The sequence below is a fragment of the Calonectris borealis genome, chromosome 2, assembly GCF_964195595.1.
Source record: "Calonectris borealis chromosome 2, bCalBor7.hap1.2, whole genome shotgun sequence".
In the NCBI taxonomy this organism is placed as follows: domain Eukaryota; kingdom Metazoa; phylum Chordata; class Aves; order Procellariiformes; family Procellariidae; genus Calonectris; species Calonectris borealis.
Genome location: NC_134313.1, coordinates 58002920 through 58019755, shown reverse-complemented (window position 1 = coordinate 58019755; position 16836 = coordinate 58002920). Strand labels below are relative to the sequence as shown.

At 42.6% G+C, this 16836-nt stretch overlaps 1 protein-coding gene across 3 annotated transcripts in view; it reads right to left on the bottom strand.

Annotated features, from left to right (window-relative positions):
- Positions 1–16836, bottom strand: part of RAB31 (RAB31, member RAS oncogene family) — a 71883-nt gene that overhangs the window by 33820 nt on the left and 21227 nt on the right. For all 3 annotated transcript variants that reach the window (XM_075142095.1, XM_075142093.1, XM_075142094.1), the window contains exons 2-3: positions 10799–10878; positions 8125–8206 (exon numbers count right to left, since the gene is read on the bottom strand). In XM_075142095.1, coding sequence (XP_074998196.1) covers positions 8125–8206; positions 10799–10878 — 162 coding nt within the window. The remainder of the gene's footprint in view (positions 1–8124; positions 8207–10798; positions 10879–16836) is intronic.

Below are 16836 nucleotides of genomic sequence, written 5' to 3'. Positions count from 1 at the left end.
GAACAGCTCTGCTTCTCGAGCAGGGCCACCTAAAACACTCGGGCAGTCACCCCCAGTCACCACACGGACACCCAGGTCGCAACCCCAACTTGCCGGAGAGCCAGCCCCTCCGTAACCCGCAGCCGAGAGCAGTGCTCCGGCAGATGTCACCCCCACCCACAGCTCACATCACCTTGGGCTAACAGGGAAACACAGACCCGAAACAGTCAGCTATCAGCTCCCATCATCACAAATAACCATGCTGCTAACCCGTTTCAAAAACTGGTCAAGGTCCAGCCTAAAACCCATTTGGGTTTTTCCCCCATGATACTTTTACGGGGGTAATATTATTTTGACGATTAATAAAATTCTGAATTCTTAATTACTAAATTATTTGTAATTTACTTGCATCTTGACTTACTAAAATTCAAGCATCAATGCTTGCCTTTAGCTGAAATATGAATACAGAGCAGTCCTGCTGTCTTTACTTTGCCAGTCTGCTAAACCAGGCTCTTCCAGTCTGAAGATAAGGTAATGGGGAGAAAGCAGGGTCTAATCGCCTTTCTCTGTGCCTGGTCCAGCTTCAGTTCATCTTTCCTGACTGCTGGTGACCAGGTTTGTATGCAGCACTCTAGACATAAAACAGCCTTTACTGCACTTCTCCTAACATGTAACACATTTTTCATGGCTGCATCATACACACATGATCATCCTTTAACCAGTAAATACATTTACAGGTGGCTTTCCTCCTCTGTTTCCAAAAAAATCACCTACAACTTTACAGCATACATTTTTGTTGGGAGTCAAAAGATACAGGGACTTGCTACTTATACCACTGAATTTCATCCCCACCATTTCCCACCATGTCCTTCTAGGCACTGGAAATACCTCCCATCTTCGTATAATGAGTAACCTATCATTAGCAGCTCACCTACTGTGGCAATTTAGAAGTCCTGTGCCTCTCACTCAATATCCACAAAAAGTTTGCCTATTTGCAAATACTGACCCACTTCATCACTCATTAGGCCTGTTCTGCTTTTGTAGGGGTTGTTAACAACTTGTTACAAATCCATGCAATGCAATGGTTAAGTTGCAGGGGTACATTTTCCAATTCAACAGCTACAGCCAGGCTGAAATATAAATAAGACACTTACTTTACCAAAGACATGCCAAAAACCAAAATCAATGACTTCTGCAGCTTCATGCAGACTTCTGAGACTCTTTTCCTTAGAGCACGCCACACAGCGTGCTACATACCTACACGGTCGCATAAGTACTGGTGCAATGCTAACTGGGTTCAGAGCACCTTCGTACTCGTGCTCCTCTACCAACACGTCCACTTTGCACTTCCAGTTCATCATCTCTGCCACTAAGGAAGAAGAAGTGAGGCCACATGCGCATTGTGAAATTTCCTCTGAAAGCAGGTCCCCTTTTTCTCTCAGGATCTGACTAGAAGCTGCCCAACAGCTGTACAGTCCTTCAGCACAGAGGACAAATTCAGTCTTAGGTGCTGCAAATGCAAGTTCAGCATAACCAGAGTTGCTCTCGTTGATTCCAGGAGTATTTTGGGATTCTGCAACCCCTCATCTGGCCATCTCACTGAAGTCAACAGAAGCTTTGCCCTTGCAAAGGGCAGAAAAATGGAACCAATCAGCCATTAAGGAATTTACCACCTATTTAAAAGTTCCGTAGTATTTTGCTTTCTGTTTCCTGTGCATCTCATCATGGAGGGGTACGACCATCATTTGGTCGTAGGTAATGCTTTTCACATTTCCTCTGTACTAACAGTACAGAATGGGGAAGAAGAAAAGAAAAACCCACAGAGTAGCCATATCGCAATACTTAGAAGAGAAAAACAAATTCAAGGGAACACAACGTAAATCACACCCGAGCTATGGTAGTGAAAGTGTCTTTACCATGTCTTATGTAATGTTGGTTTAGAAAGCAAAACAGAGGCCAAATAAATACAGAAACAAAAAACCAAAAAACTACCACTCCTGCCTATTTATACAGAGGCTGACAAACGCTGCTGAAGACAGTCTGGATTCATCCAATCTGCCAGGCACACCAGGGAACACTAATTCATGTCAGCAGCTCTTTGCACCATCCTGCAGCGCTACACCCCAGCGCTGGCTTACTGCCACGACAGGGTTGCCTCTTCCAAACTCCACAGCCAAGAGGAAAAACCAAAACCAAAACCAACTCCTCTATCAGGTTGCTTTTACCATCCTAGACTGTAATGAACATCACTTGTTCTTGCTGCAAAAGGATTATAATTCTGCCTACAAGCATGGCTGGAAAGAGTAAGGATGCACACAGTAAGCAGCATCAGACCAGTACTCAGTGAGTGTTACGCACCTTCTCACGTCACGGGCTGAATTCAGCTAAGATTTTTCCACATAGTGCCTTTTCAAGCACCTGCAGGTGCACAGCAGCACAAGATTTGCTTCCTGACAGCTGTAATCATTTCATTAGGTTTCATTCCCATTCTTGAGAAGCTGCTTTCTGACTACATACGTTGCATTTGAGTGGCCAAGACCAAACCACTTGGCTCCTCTCAAGCTCAGAGATCCTTACTCTTTCTTTATCTGGGTGCCGTTAATGGTAAGGACAGCCACAGCTTCTGGTTCTCTGCTAGCAGCTTCTGTGAGCGGGCAGCGACACAGCTCTGCAACTTCCTTCCCCTTCCTATTACACACACTCACCTTTTAGTCTAGGACCTTCATGCACCTCGGTCCCCTTGCTCAGCAGTCCATTCCCAGCCCCTCTGCAGGTGATTTTGGGTGTCCTGTTTCTCCTGTCCTTGGCCCTTCCTGCCACAAACCCCTTCAGTCCTGTCCAAAACCCACCTGAAGCACATTGCTCCTCACGCTTTGGCCCCTGTTCCTACAACCCGAACCGCTGAGGTTCTCGTGGTGAAGAGCATGGTAGACCAGTGCCAGAAACACGTTACTACCAGCCAGTTTAGGAGAGCTGCCTTAACTGCTTCTGTGGATCAGGTTAAGCACCCACGGGGGAAGAGCCAGAGGTTGCCACCACTACGTCTGCGTTGCACAAGCTCATTGAAGCGGTCCGTGCACCATGAACAGTATCTATTCCACAGCTTGGGAGCCTCTACTTGCCCAAGTCTGGACATTTACATGCCCCGTTCCTGTCACCTTCGAGGCAGCGGCTGCCAACAAACAGAAAATCGGGGTGTGGAGAGAAGCAAAGGCAAAAACCAGAAGTGTCAAACAGACTATCCTGACACATAAGCTCCTTGCACAAGAAGTGGCACAGGGAGGGATACAAAATTCCTGACATTCTCAGCTGGCAAAGAGCAAATGGAAGAATGTTATGCATGAAAGCCACTATCAGATACCATTTAGCATTTTATAACCTTGACTAGTTTTCCCTACATGATTGAAGGCTGAGATTCCAGTTCTCAGGATTTGCAAGCTGAATATATCAGGAAAGATCTGTCTGACTCCAACCTACAGGTATTTTTTACTATTTAAGTTGAAAAAGATATATATAAAAGAATGAGCATTTTTTTCAAATATATAAGAATTCTTACAGTGAAGAGGAAAAATTCCAACATTTTAGGATAATCTTTTGAAGATATTTTAAATAAGCAGAAAACAAACTTTTGCAACATCACAGAAATGACCTGTGCTTAGCCCTTCTGAAGTTTACAGTCATTAAACAAAGGATGCAAAAGACACTACACCGAAACCACGGCTCCACTCTCAAGCTACACATGCTACATGTTTGTCAAAGCTTAAGAAAAAACACATGCACATGCATCTCTTAAATGATTTACCATGCTTTACGCTCACTCTAAAAATAGTAATAATAACATACTCGCTTACTAGCTCTAATTCCGCTTGTGCTCTCACAAATGCACATCCTACCAAACCACCTGTTGACCTCTGCAGCATGCAAGCAGTAGCTCACTGCAGGGAGGTCCTTACACCACATACAAGGAACCACCTCCACACTGACTGAGTTGTGGGCTACCATCACAGTCACCTATATAAAACTGGAGAGCAAAATTCAGGCCACATCTTGACTGCAGAAGTAATTCAAGTCATTGACAGTTGGTGTTAACTCCTCTCAGGATAGCCTAGTTTCAGAGGAAGCATCCATAAGCTCAGTGATTAGGTTGCTTAGCTTAGGGGAAACATCCCAGTCAAGACCGCGGCAAGGACAAGTCCTCCTCTTAAGGAGGATTTTCACCCCCTACCTTGTGACACTGTCTCTGAATCACCAGGACAACTACTGTCACTCAGAAAAGAGGGGGTTATAAAGCACTGTAGATCTCTCATCAGTCAGCTCCTGGAAATGGAGCAGTTGGGGGCGGGGGGGAAAAAAGCCCACAACTCAGGGTAATTCCTATCAAGGTTTAAATTGGGCTCAAGTAATTGAGGCTCCTTCCATTAAACAAAATTAAAAATCCCACAGTTCAACACAGTAAATTTAAAAAGGACAGAGATAAATTTTCCTGCCCTAGAAACACAGCCCTCAGGCTCCCTAACTATTTGCTACAATATTCCTCAGCTGGCAAAATGGAAAGCTGGCAGCCACCCAAAGTATTCAGACAAAGCATTGTAATTAGAAGCTACTTAGGGCACCATGAACCAAAATATATGCTAATAAAAACATCATTAACTAACTTGTCAAGAGACTCTTCTTATGGGAGGGAATCTTTGCTAACAATAACATAATTGTCGTGCATTTAAGTCCTGAAGTCCACGGCAACAATTTAAAGCTGACGGGGAAAACGTGAGATGGGGAAAAAAGTGACATTTGGAAAATACTGGTGGGGAGGGAAAGTGACTCTGAGAAACAGAATAAAGTGAGCTTGTCTGATAGCACACCAACACAAAGCAACCGGGTCTGCAGAGACCAGTACTTAGCCACTGGTACTGAGAAAAGTAGGGGGATTTTGTGAAGTGTGCTGCCAGTTTAAGGTTCTCCCTACCCAAAAAAGGGAAAAGAAAAAAAAAGATAAAAGGATTAAGCAGCTCTCTCCTTTTGTAATCAAGTACAATGTGAATTTTCCACAGCGAGAGCTGCTGGAGAGCCACATACCCCTCTCCAGGGTCTCCTCTGGGAAGCATGCTGAGCATTCGCTCCCACCAAGGCTATGATAGAAACGCTTTTGATCTCCATTTTCTGCTGCATTATCGTCATTCTGCAGAAGTGACGTTTGCTCGTTATTTCCCACAAAATGGCAATTCTGGTTCCTTCACTGCTCTGCCTACAGTTCCGAGCTTCCTGACACAAAAGAAATAAAATATTGTATCTGTTATGCATACGAATCAGATGTTATCTGTTCTCCATGACCAACCTCTGACTGGCTGGCCAATATATTAAGGTTTAAGGTTCTTCAACAAGCTTTTAAATCCAACCATGACCAGCATTTCCAAAGGCTTGCAACGTTACAAGTGGCTATCTGAAAGTTGATTTAATGCCTCAAGGGGGTGCTGAGTGCTGCCAGCTCGCCTCTCTGAGCACCCAGGAGATGGCTCCTTTTCAGAAGCAGCCACATGAATTTCCAGTTTCTCCCAGCTGACTGAAGGCGGCCAGGAGGCACACTGGTTCTCGCAGAGCATTGCTTAAATAAGGGCTTGCGACGAAGATATTTAGGAGTGGTTTCTCTACACTCTCCAAGCTGGCAGTTTCCCAGTTTGTTGCCCAGAGAAACTCAAGAAAAAGGATGAGAAAACTTCTGAAAAAGGAGAAACTCATGAACGAGGAGCACAGAAGTGCTGCTGCTGTTGTTTCCGCCTGCCCACTCTACCACAGTTAAGATTTGAGCTTAACTTTCATGGTGTAAGTAAGGCTTCAGTTAAATCTTACCCGGGGTTCTTCTGCTGTGAAGGCACCGCATCAGCATGTAGACACAGCAACAGCTGGCACAGCTGGGGAAGCACAGAGTGCCCCGACTCCAGAATAAGCACACGCAAGTCCTACGCTTGGCCTTGCGTTTAGGAGAACGAAGCCAAACGAAGGCAATGTTGAAAGAGCAGGAAGTCCTAAACACTGCTATCAGCAGTACAGACAATAGGGGTGTTGATGAAACTTCCAGACTTTAGCAGTGGAACATAAAACCTCAACAAAAATCACAAAGAACAAGGGAAGGACAACAGCTCTCAGAGCAGAAACACCACTCGGAAGACATTTATTAGTACACTATGAAAAATAGCAATAGGCCCAGGGGTTGGGGTAGGCTGGAAGCTTTGGGTCATCACTGTTGTTCAGAGGATAACGAGAAAGAAATTAAAAGGGGGAGACATTTGTTCTTGAATAGCAAATCAGAAGGAGCAACACAAGACAAAGTAACCAAAATCCCAGGTACAAATTAAAGTGAATAAACTATTGAGAAGCGTCATGCGTTTAGCTGTAAAATGGGGCTATTCTAGGACAGAGAACGACCTGGAACAGTATGGACCTTGGGAAACTTGTCTGCCTTGGTAGCTAGCAGTCAACACTCATCAACTTTGTTTACTGTATCACCCCAGTTTCCTAGAGTCCTAGTGAAGGATTGGGAATGTACTATGCAAACACAGAAGAAAAAGATAGTCCCTGGCCTAAAGAGGTTATAATTCACGATTACATGTGAAAACCTGTAACATAACATATCTGTAATAGATTCTGAGTGATTTAACAAGGTTTGTGGTGGTCACTGCTCATCATAGTTGGACGCAAAAAAAAAGGAAAGCAGATGTTTGAAAAATGATGAACTTCAAAAAAAAATTTGAGAGGAAACATAAGGGACTAGATGGGAAGGATGGATTTTGTGTCCAAGAGTCAGAGCTCAGTCACAGATTTCCTCCCTCAAATGAGGCATCATTTAGTTCAGTAAATACGACTTTATTAATATTCACCTACTTTTAAAAAAAGCTTAAGAATCTTAAGACTATGTGGGAAAATAGATTAATACTCATATCTAAATGTCAAGAACTGAGTTTTGTGTGCTAAAAGGAAAAAAAAAAGAAAGCAGAGTGGAGCAGCGGAGGGGAGAGAGAGAGAGAGAATAAGCACGGGAAAGAAAACTGAACCTTTGGTACCTCTTGCAATAATTAGTCAGTTATGAGCTCCAGACCATGCAGAAATGGAACAAACAAGATTCAAGGGAGGGAATTATGCTATACTTCAAATATGTTTTTCAAGATCCGTTTTCCCATCATAAATAACGTACTGAATTGCTAAGAGTCAACGGATTTCATCGGGGCCACTTTACATCATGCTGTGCATTGTAAGTAAAAGGACAAGCATTTCCTGCACTTAACAGCAAAAATCTTCATTGCCCGCAATTCACATACAAGGTATGGAGAATACAGTGGGATATACAGGCTGTAATGTCAGTCCTGATAGAAACATCTCATTTTACCCAAACCTAACACGAGCATAGCTACATTTTTCTATGAACAGGAACAGTGCAATTTCACAAGAAAGTCTGAAGATACTTTAAAAAGTGTGCATGGGTTTTTCCATTTCTTTCAAACGTCTCAAGATAAATGTGGGCATATATTAAGAGAACTCACAAACAGTCAATATGAACTAACGCCCACAAACTCCGTTATGGCTTTTTTGAAAAGTCAAAGGAAAAGCTCCTTAATTTGAGCAAGTCACTTCACACACTTGAAAAATCAAGACGAAAACCCGAAGTGGTTCAGGTTGCTGGTCCTGATTTCCAAAATAGTAACAGCAGACACAACCCGTGCCCATATTCAATGTCCCACCTCAGGACAACCCCTGAGTCACCACCTAAGCTCAGACCACCTGCCAGCCCATGTGCTGGAAGTCAAATGGCAGCCAACAAAAGCTGCCACACGTAAACCTGAAGAAACCAGAGGGCAGCTGGAGACTGCTTGGGCACTGCCTGGGCTGTCTTGAGGAAAGTGGCTGACAATTCACACAAGGCTTTTTTTTTTTTTTTTTTTAGGTAAGGGGTATGGTCAGCCTGCCTCTGCATTTTCCCCACCTGTGAAATGAGAACCTATATACTTGGTGACTGCTGACCACCTGCTTCACAGAGCCTTGCAAAGATTCAGTACGTTTATACTTACAAAGTCTTCTGAAGACAAAAGGTTTAGAAAAAATTAAAAAATTAAAAGAGACCGGGATAACAAAGACATACTGCAAAGTAATACTCACCCGTTCCTGACCAGCTGTGTCCCAGATCAGAAATTTATGAAGCTCATTCCCACAAGGCACAGTTTTAGTCATGAAGGATGCTCTGAAAAGAAGGAAGCAGCAGAAATTTGTAACATGACCGACACTCTGAATGTGCAACCTATAGACCTTAGCCAGTTCTGCTGGGTTAGGCTGCACACAGGGAATCTCCAAAACCTTGATAAAATGCCTACAGAAGTGAAAGTCTCCCTTTTCTCAGTTAAAATATATGATACCTATATATGTATTTTAAAAGAGGGGAAAAGCCTCTGAGGTTCAGAGGGCATTTGTGCATGGGCCCAGGAACACAAATGCTCCTGCCGCTCACACGTAGCTTCTGCTGCTAGCTAGCTCCATCTTCTCGGTGATACGGACCTGAGAAAAAGACATCAGCCAGCATCATACCAGGTAACAAATGTGCAACTTTTCAGTTAAACGTAAGAGACTGCATCACCAGGTAACAGAAAAGTCACCTGCTGGAATGCACAAATAGAAACAAGTTCTTCCCCCTTTCAACTCAGATGAAGAAATCTTCGTGGCTTCTTGTATTTTTTGTAGGAAATACGATTTGTCTACGTTTTCACAGTGTGAGTTTTCTTCTTTTAGGAAAGAGGGTTACAAATTTATAGGCTTTTTCTAAATTACAGCATTTCAATTGAAAGCTGGCTAGGAGAGACTGCCAAACACTGGTAGATCTCTTTTTTCCTCCATCCTATCTGGACACTGCTGACCAATTTCTGTTGTGGTAACTTTTTTCCTGGCTCATAAAGATGCGTTTGATACAATGCACTGTCATTACAAAAGCACCGAATGACATCAAACGACATATGACTGATCAAAACATTTCCTGAGAATGATATACCAGAGATCTCCTCTACAGCCATCTGCGAACTGCTCGAATTTAATAATGCTGCATTGCTTATAAAAATATTAAATAAGGAAAAAAAATGCAGCATTTTCTATGGTTATTTTCAGGGTGTGTGCTTTCAGTTGTCACTCTCCTTCTCAAAGCATTAAGCAACATTTCACAGCTTCAAAAACAGGAACTTTAGAGCCGCAGCAGCTACTGTAGATTGCAAGGATTGTATATTTAAAACATCAGATTAATTTGGAAGAAAATAAAAAAAAAGCCCCTTATCTATACAGACAAGTAATAACACCTGCGTGCAAGCTAGCCTTCACATTTTAACCCTCAAATAGAAAAATATTTTCCTTCTGCTATCATAATTATGAAAATTAAAGGGATTTTTTTTTCCATTTGAGCAGAAGACATTCACTTAGCAACAACAACTACTTGGAGAAAAAGGCTGATGATGATTTAGAAGTAAAGAACCACTCAAGTTCCCATCAATTCCTTCACTGCAAACAAGTGTCCTTCAGTCACTAATGTTATTCATTCAATGCTTCCTTTCTCTCTGTCCATTTTTCTCTACTCATTACATTCAGGATGTCCTGGAATTTCAACTTGCAACTTCCAGCTCAGACTCCTCCATACATCAAAAGGCAGAGCTTTGGAAGACACCGTCTAACCCTCTGAACAACATACAGCAATCCATACCAATCCTTCACAGCTCTAACACACAAGCCAGATCAGCCCTTCCCACCCAAATTACTCCTTTGTGAACATTACATATTAGCTTCCTTTTCGATACAAGATCAAGAATTTTCAAAATTTTCCAGATAACGTTGGACGTAGCAGATTTGTCCCTAAGACGTCAAAAGAAAAAAATTTAGAATTAAAATCAACTAAAGGACTAATAGGCTTCTGAAGCTTGGCAGTTTTTAAAGAAGAACAGGTGTGAATTAATTATACTTAGTTTAAATTGCATTGTCCCTATTTTGAGAAAGACAGGATAACGTAACATGTCCTAAACCTAGATGAAAGGATGTCCGCATCTGGGAACAGACATTGTCCATCTTCCAGCCCAGCCTGGCAGGACACACAAAGTAGGTACTTAAAGGGCTCCCCACGGTTCTCCTGCCCTTACTCAGCCACAGGGTGTCCTGGTCATTGTGCAGATCACAGCTCCTTTGCGGGGTTTTGGTTCTTCAACCTCCAAGGATCAGATTTGATACCTCATTGACCAGTGGGAACTAAAGTGATTTTAATCCTAAGTCCTATGACCAAAACACAATGTAAAGTGGGAAGCTCGTGACAAGACAAAAAGAAAAGGACACCAGCCAAGTAAGACATCTAAGAATCTCTTGGTGTAAGATGGGTGAAGAACAACAAAACAGAACAGAACAGCTGGAAGTCATGGCTATGCCCAACACAAGTCAATACAGCATGGTTCTGGACAGCTCCACGGAAGAGGCGATTTCAAGAGACACCGTTCACAGGAGGAGAACGGCAGAGCTCTGTCAGCCTCTCCATAACAGATTATGCTGCAATACAGTTAAGTTGAAGCCCCCTCTGTATTCCCAGAACAGGGAGAGCAGAGCAGACCTGGTTTGGGGCAGCCCCAGACTCTCTAAACATGTAGCATGAGCTGAAAGACATTAAAGGAGACTAATGGGTTCAGTGAGATTGAGAAACAGGAGAAAAAATGATATACAGTATTCAGAGCCTTGAAAGTAAGGAAAAGAAAGGAGCACAGCAGAGGGCAGTGAGTTAAAAAATATATAGAAGAAAAAAGTTACTATGCGTGGTACTTACCCAATAGTGGGACTAATATTGTGATCAAAGTGGTCCTGGACAAATCGACAAACGATGCTCGATTTCCCAACCCCAGTATCCTGAAAATAAAGGAGAGCATGAGAGTGAGTTCAGGTGACCCTAGATATCAATACTTCATCTGAAGAAATGGTCAAATATTAATTTGTGAGATCAAATCCTCTCTAGTGGCAAGTGAGGCAGGTTAAACATGTCAAAAGAAAAGCGAGCACATGGATTATCCTTTTCAAATGTCAGCATTGTGAAGGGAACTCCCTGGTCCCCTTCCCAACTCTCCCTTCTCTCCAAGCCTTGTATTTTTTTGGGTGGATTTTATATTCCTGTTTCAAGGACTGCAGTACTTCAAGCATAACTATTTACTTGTACAAGAAAATCCTGCGCTTTCAAACACATGGTGCATTACCCAGCAAAACCAGAGAAACAATTTCATCCAGACCTGTTGCAAGGGCAGCCCAAGCATGCTTCCAAAACAGATTACTAACACCACTGGCAGCACTAACAGTAGAACGAACCTTTCCATGGCAAGACAAACAAGCCTGCTTGGTGGAAACTTTGCAGAGGTTTCAGGTGGTTTTGAAAAGGCAGGAATCCAAAGAGTTGGATCCCCAGAGATGTGCAACTATCCCTGTGCAGGCTGTGTTACTGGACTGCGGTGAAACAGCATTACTTCAAATGCAACACAACTTGCTCTCTACACTGCAATGTGGCAGGCTGCTTCCATTTGCAGGAACAGTCTTTTTTTGCCCTACCCCACCCCTCCCCCAAATCAGTGAGGAAAAATAACAGCAGTACAGTATTAGAATAAAATTCAAAATAAAATCTGGGGCGGCGGGAGGAGAAAAGCTTGACATTACTCAGAAATACTATTTTAGGCATTTAAGGTATGAACTTCCCCAAAAAGCTGCATTTTTCAGTTTGTCTCTGCTATTCCATGAAGCCTTGCATCGTAGGTAGAAGAACATAAATTATACAGAGGATTATCAAGGAAGACGAATAGCAATACCACCATGTCTCCCATAGAATTGCAAAGAGTCTCTTTAGAGACAAAAAGGATGCCAGGAAATCGATCCTGACCTTTCCGAGACATTAACAATGACAGTCCAGGGTCCAATCTAACTCATTAAAAAGTCAATGGGAAGTTTTCTATTAAATTCATTGGAAGTGATTGCAGAACTCCCAGATTGCACCTGGTAGTTTCTTTTGTATCCACATTTTAAGACACTTGACTAATTTACATAAACTTCTCGAAAAGTGCCAAGACAAGAGAATACAGTTTGTTGAGAGCACTACACACATAACTATATATTAAAAAAAAGAAGCCTTTGCCTTTCCTGCAATATTTTATCTTCTTTTTGAATATGAAAGAAACAGAATGGTTGTAGTTAATATTTCCTTTCACCATGTTTAAAGGAAACTGTACTGCCACTGCAAACGAAGTCTTTATAAACAGCACTTATTAGAAAACCATCATTTAAACTCTCATATTTAATTCAAAGCTGTCCTTAGTCAGCTTAAAAGCCATAGTAAATGCTCATGCTGCACATATGGTTGTTTATCTACTGTGTTCAATCAATAGCAAAAAAACATCAAGGAGAGAAGCTGTGTTTAAAACCAGCCCCGTAGCCTTTGATCAATAGCAGCAACACATCCTGTTGCTATTCCCAAATTTTGCCTTCATTATCGATTCCAGCTGACATCTCTGTATAATTACTAGACCAGGATGGCAGAACACATTAAAAAAAAAAACAAAAAAACCCAAAAAGGTCCTCTGTGCCGAGGATCTAATTATTATTCCAGATTTTTCTTCTATATGATTCTATATTATTCCAGTCGCAGAGAAACCAGAACTACCACCCGCTGGGTGTGAGGAATTACATTTCCCTCTTGTGGGGACAGAGTTTCTGCCACTGTGTTTGAAACTAGACATTGACGCCCATGACCCAACGATGCTTTAATTTCGTGCACTTCCTTCAGCTCCCTTGACAGCTCACTCAGAAGGGCAACTGCAATTACAGCTCCTGAGCAAGAGGAGCCCGGTCTCTGGCAGGGACACGACATCCACAAGCGCGGATTAAAGCTTAGCTCATTTTCCTGGAAGCTCCTACCTCTTCATCTTGCAGTTCGTGGATCTTACGTTTCATGCTAATGTTCAATGAACTTTAAAAGTTTCTATTGCCCTTGCATCTCTCGCAACAAGCATGCCTAAACTTAAGCCCGTGCCAGGCACAGTGATAGCCCTCAAATAGCTTAAAAGCATTCTTACACTTTGCTCCCGGGTCTGCTTGGACTACCGAGAGGCCTAAATTTACCCCTGGTGTAACTCCAGTGAAACCAACGGACTTGGACCACAAATGAACCTGTCTTCAGGACGACCACTGTTGCAGCCAGCGGCCGGTGCTTTCCAGGAGCCAGGCAATTTATTGCACCAAGGGGTTCAGTTGAAACAAGCACTCCCAGCTTCTGCTTCGTTGGCTGGAGGACACAAACGGCTGGCTACCCGCGTATAATTAGAGCACAGAGGGGAAGGAAGTAAAAAAGAAAAAGCTTCCTACTTAAGGCAGTGATTATCATTCCATCGTGGGATTTAAAACGACTTAGTTTTCAGTCCATGTTACCGTACTCGCACCCGTCCAAGAAGACGCACCCCTGCCTGAAAGCAAAGCAAATCATGGTGTATGAACATTATACAACAACTTGAAAACTTAGTAGAAATCTTTTACTGCTAATCAGACCTTATCCTTTACTGACAATAGGGAACTGTCTTTCAGGTCGATCTGGCAGAAGTCAAGGAAAGCACGGTTGCTTCAAAAAAGTAGCAAAGGCATTCACCTCTCGGCAATGCATTGAAATTAAACCTCCTTGCTAAGGCTGTACAAAGCTTTCCTGCTACCATCTGCTTTGTCCTTTTCTGTATGGTCTTCCTCTACATACATCCATTTTTCTAACATCTGATGGGGATGATCATCTTTGTTTTGTTCCTTTTTCTTCAAAGGATTATAACAGACTTGTCAAGCCACATGCCTGGGTAACATTCAGGCATGCAGATGACTTATTTTTTCAGTTCTCAAAGTTCTGCTTTTTGCCAGCTTTTTACACCCTCTAATCTGTTTTACTTTTTTGTTTTACTCCATGTTGGTGTACATACAACATCAAATATACACCAAGGAATAACATTTCGGCTTATGTAAAAGGTCACAGCGGTATTGAGTTGAGTGGATTGGACAAGTTTCAGACACTGAGAACATGTCCTCAGGAGTTATGTCGCACTTTAAGGAACAGGTCCTGCAATTCTTCACAAAAATCCTTATCCATAGGAAATCCAAGGGCTTCAGCACTATACTAATTGACTCATCATGATCAAGAGCATACCACTCCATGAAAGGAGTGGCAAGAAAGGAATAAATATAAAATAATTATTCTGAATCCAGGTGTTCATGATGCATTTGATGAATCACTCATGGGACCAACTGCGTGTTTTGCTTTTCTCCTTCCTTCTTCACAAGCCTCATAGCACACTTACAAAATATCAGTTATAAACTGCATTGTACCGAGATAAGCAAAAGGGGTGAGTGGAGGGTGGGGAGGAAGGAAAGGAGTAGAAGTGTTATCCACAGTAAGGGAACCGCTATTAGTTCACCAGAAGAAGTATCTACAGCTTCAGAATCTCTCACTGGTCATCCAAACCAGATACGGAAATCTGAAGCCATATCAGATATTTCTGATAAATACAAGGAACCAATGCAAGCATGACCAATTCCTGACTGTGACCCTTTAACCCTGAAAAGACATTCTCTATTCCTCTAAAATCCTTTACCCGCCGATTTAGGCACGAGGATTTTAAGAGCACCAGAATGGAGAGCAGCATGCCACAAAAACCAATGCTTCCACCCACACTCCTGCTCGCAGAGAACCACCCCGCTTGGCTCTTCTTAGCTCTCTTTACTGTAAAGGAGATGAGACTGTATTTCAAGCCAGCAGAATTACAGGATGCTGGCAATTAATTTGCAGGCAAACAACTGAGCTGCTGATTTCTTCTGGCTGATTTGCAGCAGCATGGAGGAAGATTAAAAAAAAAAAAAGGCAAGCAGAAGTTCAATATGAGCAATATATTAAAAAGGAAAACCATTTTCCCATTACAAATAGGCAGCACATCCACTGTTCCAGATGTGTGCATCCTGGCAGAAAAAACTGATGCAGAAAAATTTAGCTCTTTAATTTAAATCTGGATGTCTCATTTATATCTTTGCACAACCATAGGGCTCAGTCCTCCAAGCGTTTTTCCTAACTGAATGGTCCTATACTACCCTGTAAACACATCCCTGGTTAGGACGTTAGTCTTTAGTCTTGATATTATAATAGCTTTTAATAGATTCAGAGGGGTCAAGTCCTATTGGGCTGAGCAAACTAAGCTCTTCTGTAAATTCTTTTTACATCTGAAATGGAATAAATTTTGAATTCATAAAAAAATCCACACATATCGTGACTGATGACTAAACAGCAGCCCTATAATTATGCACACTGCTGCAACAGCTATTTTATTCTTGGCTACGCAGAATCTTTCTGCGCTATGTTAACACAGAGCGCTTTTAAAATATATGTAAAATTAGATAAACCATGCAAAAATCCTTTTATTACTCTAGGAATTTGGAAATGCAAATAAAACAAGAATACTAGATGGCATGTCACAGGAGGAAATGGCATACTAAGAATGAACATACTGAAGAAACTGCCTTCTGTCCTCCCACTTGCAAAGTAAGAAAAAAAAGAACATCTGGCTTGCAACCACCACAGATCTCATGACTAACTTCCCATTTCAGCTTTAAAAGAAGGTTGAGATACCCTAGAGACGGGTGCCACAAAAATCTGCACTGAGGAATAAAGGAGAACTGATCTTTATAAAACAGGGATGCCACACACGGCTCCTTTGGAAGGATGGAAGTTTTCCCATCAGCTTAGACAAAGCCAAAATTCAATCCATGGTGTTTCAGTTTGTATACATTTTTACAAATTAAAAATGTCTGTCCCTCCAAAGCATTTCTCGTAATACCCAAGATTCATTGAGACATGATCTACGGGCCGAGGTCTCATTAAAACTGTCTGGGTTTAACATGCATTTTGTCTTACATATCGGAAGAAGAATGATCATACCCTAACAACCTGTATTACTACCAAGTGCTCCAGAAAAGCAGGTAAAGCCAATAATATTTCAACAATAATATGAGAAAGACTTGGAAGTGACAACCCTGTATCCTTCCCCGTAAGCAAGAAACCGACCCCATGGCTTACGTGGCTTCCACCGAACTCGGCAGGACTCCCCTGCACCTCACAGCGGGAATGCACCTGCCCCTCAGAGCCCCTTTTGCCGGGCTCCCCAAAAGCTTACCTGCTAACCACCCTAACTGCAAAGGCACCACGAGCCTTTGATAGCTCGGCCCTCCCTCTGAGGATCCCTGACCGAGAGAAAAAGAGTGCGACCGACGCAGCCAGGGCTGATTTAGCGTAACCCCCAGGCAGCCTCCCGCGGCATAGCTGCTTCGCCATGCATACAGCTGGAACTACAAAGCTGCTCACACCAATGAAAGCCCGGGTTGTAGGCGGAAGACAATACGGGAACCTACCAGCAAGCTATTTTGAAGCCTTCTCACAACAGGTTAGCATCAAGAGGTGCAATAAGTGCACGCACCAGAAACAACCGTGGTCAGATTTGGCCCACCAATGGTCTTCCCAGTGCACCTTCCAGTGAGATAATGCCACCCTCTGTCATCCTTCAGACACAGAGGAGGGGGGGCGTGGAAAAAAAGGCTTGATCAAACATACAGAACAAGGGTACAGTCAAAAAGCTGTCCCACTCTCCTGGAAGAGGGTCTGCTCAGAGAGGAAGCTGGCTGAGAGAAGCAACAATTCCTGGCTCCCTGTCACATATTCATGCCACCGGACAAGCTGCTTGGCTGGTTCATTACTAACTGAAAAATAACAGAGGAGACAGTTTATGCTCAAGACTTCCCAAGCTAAATTCTCCT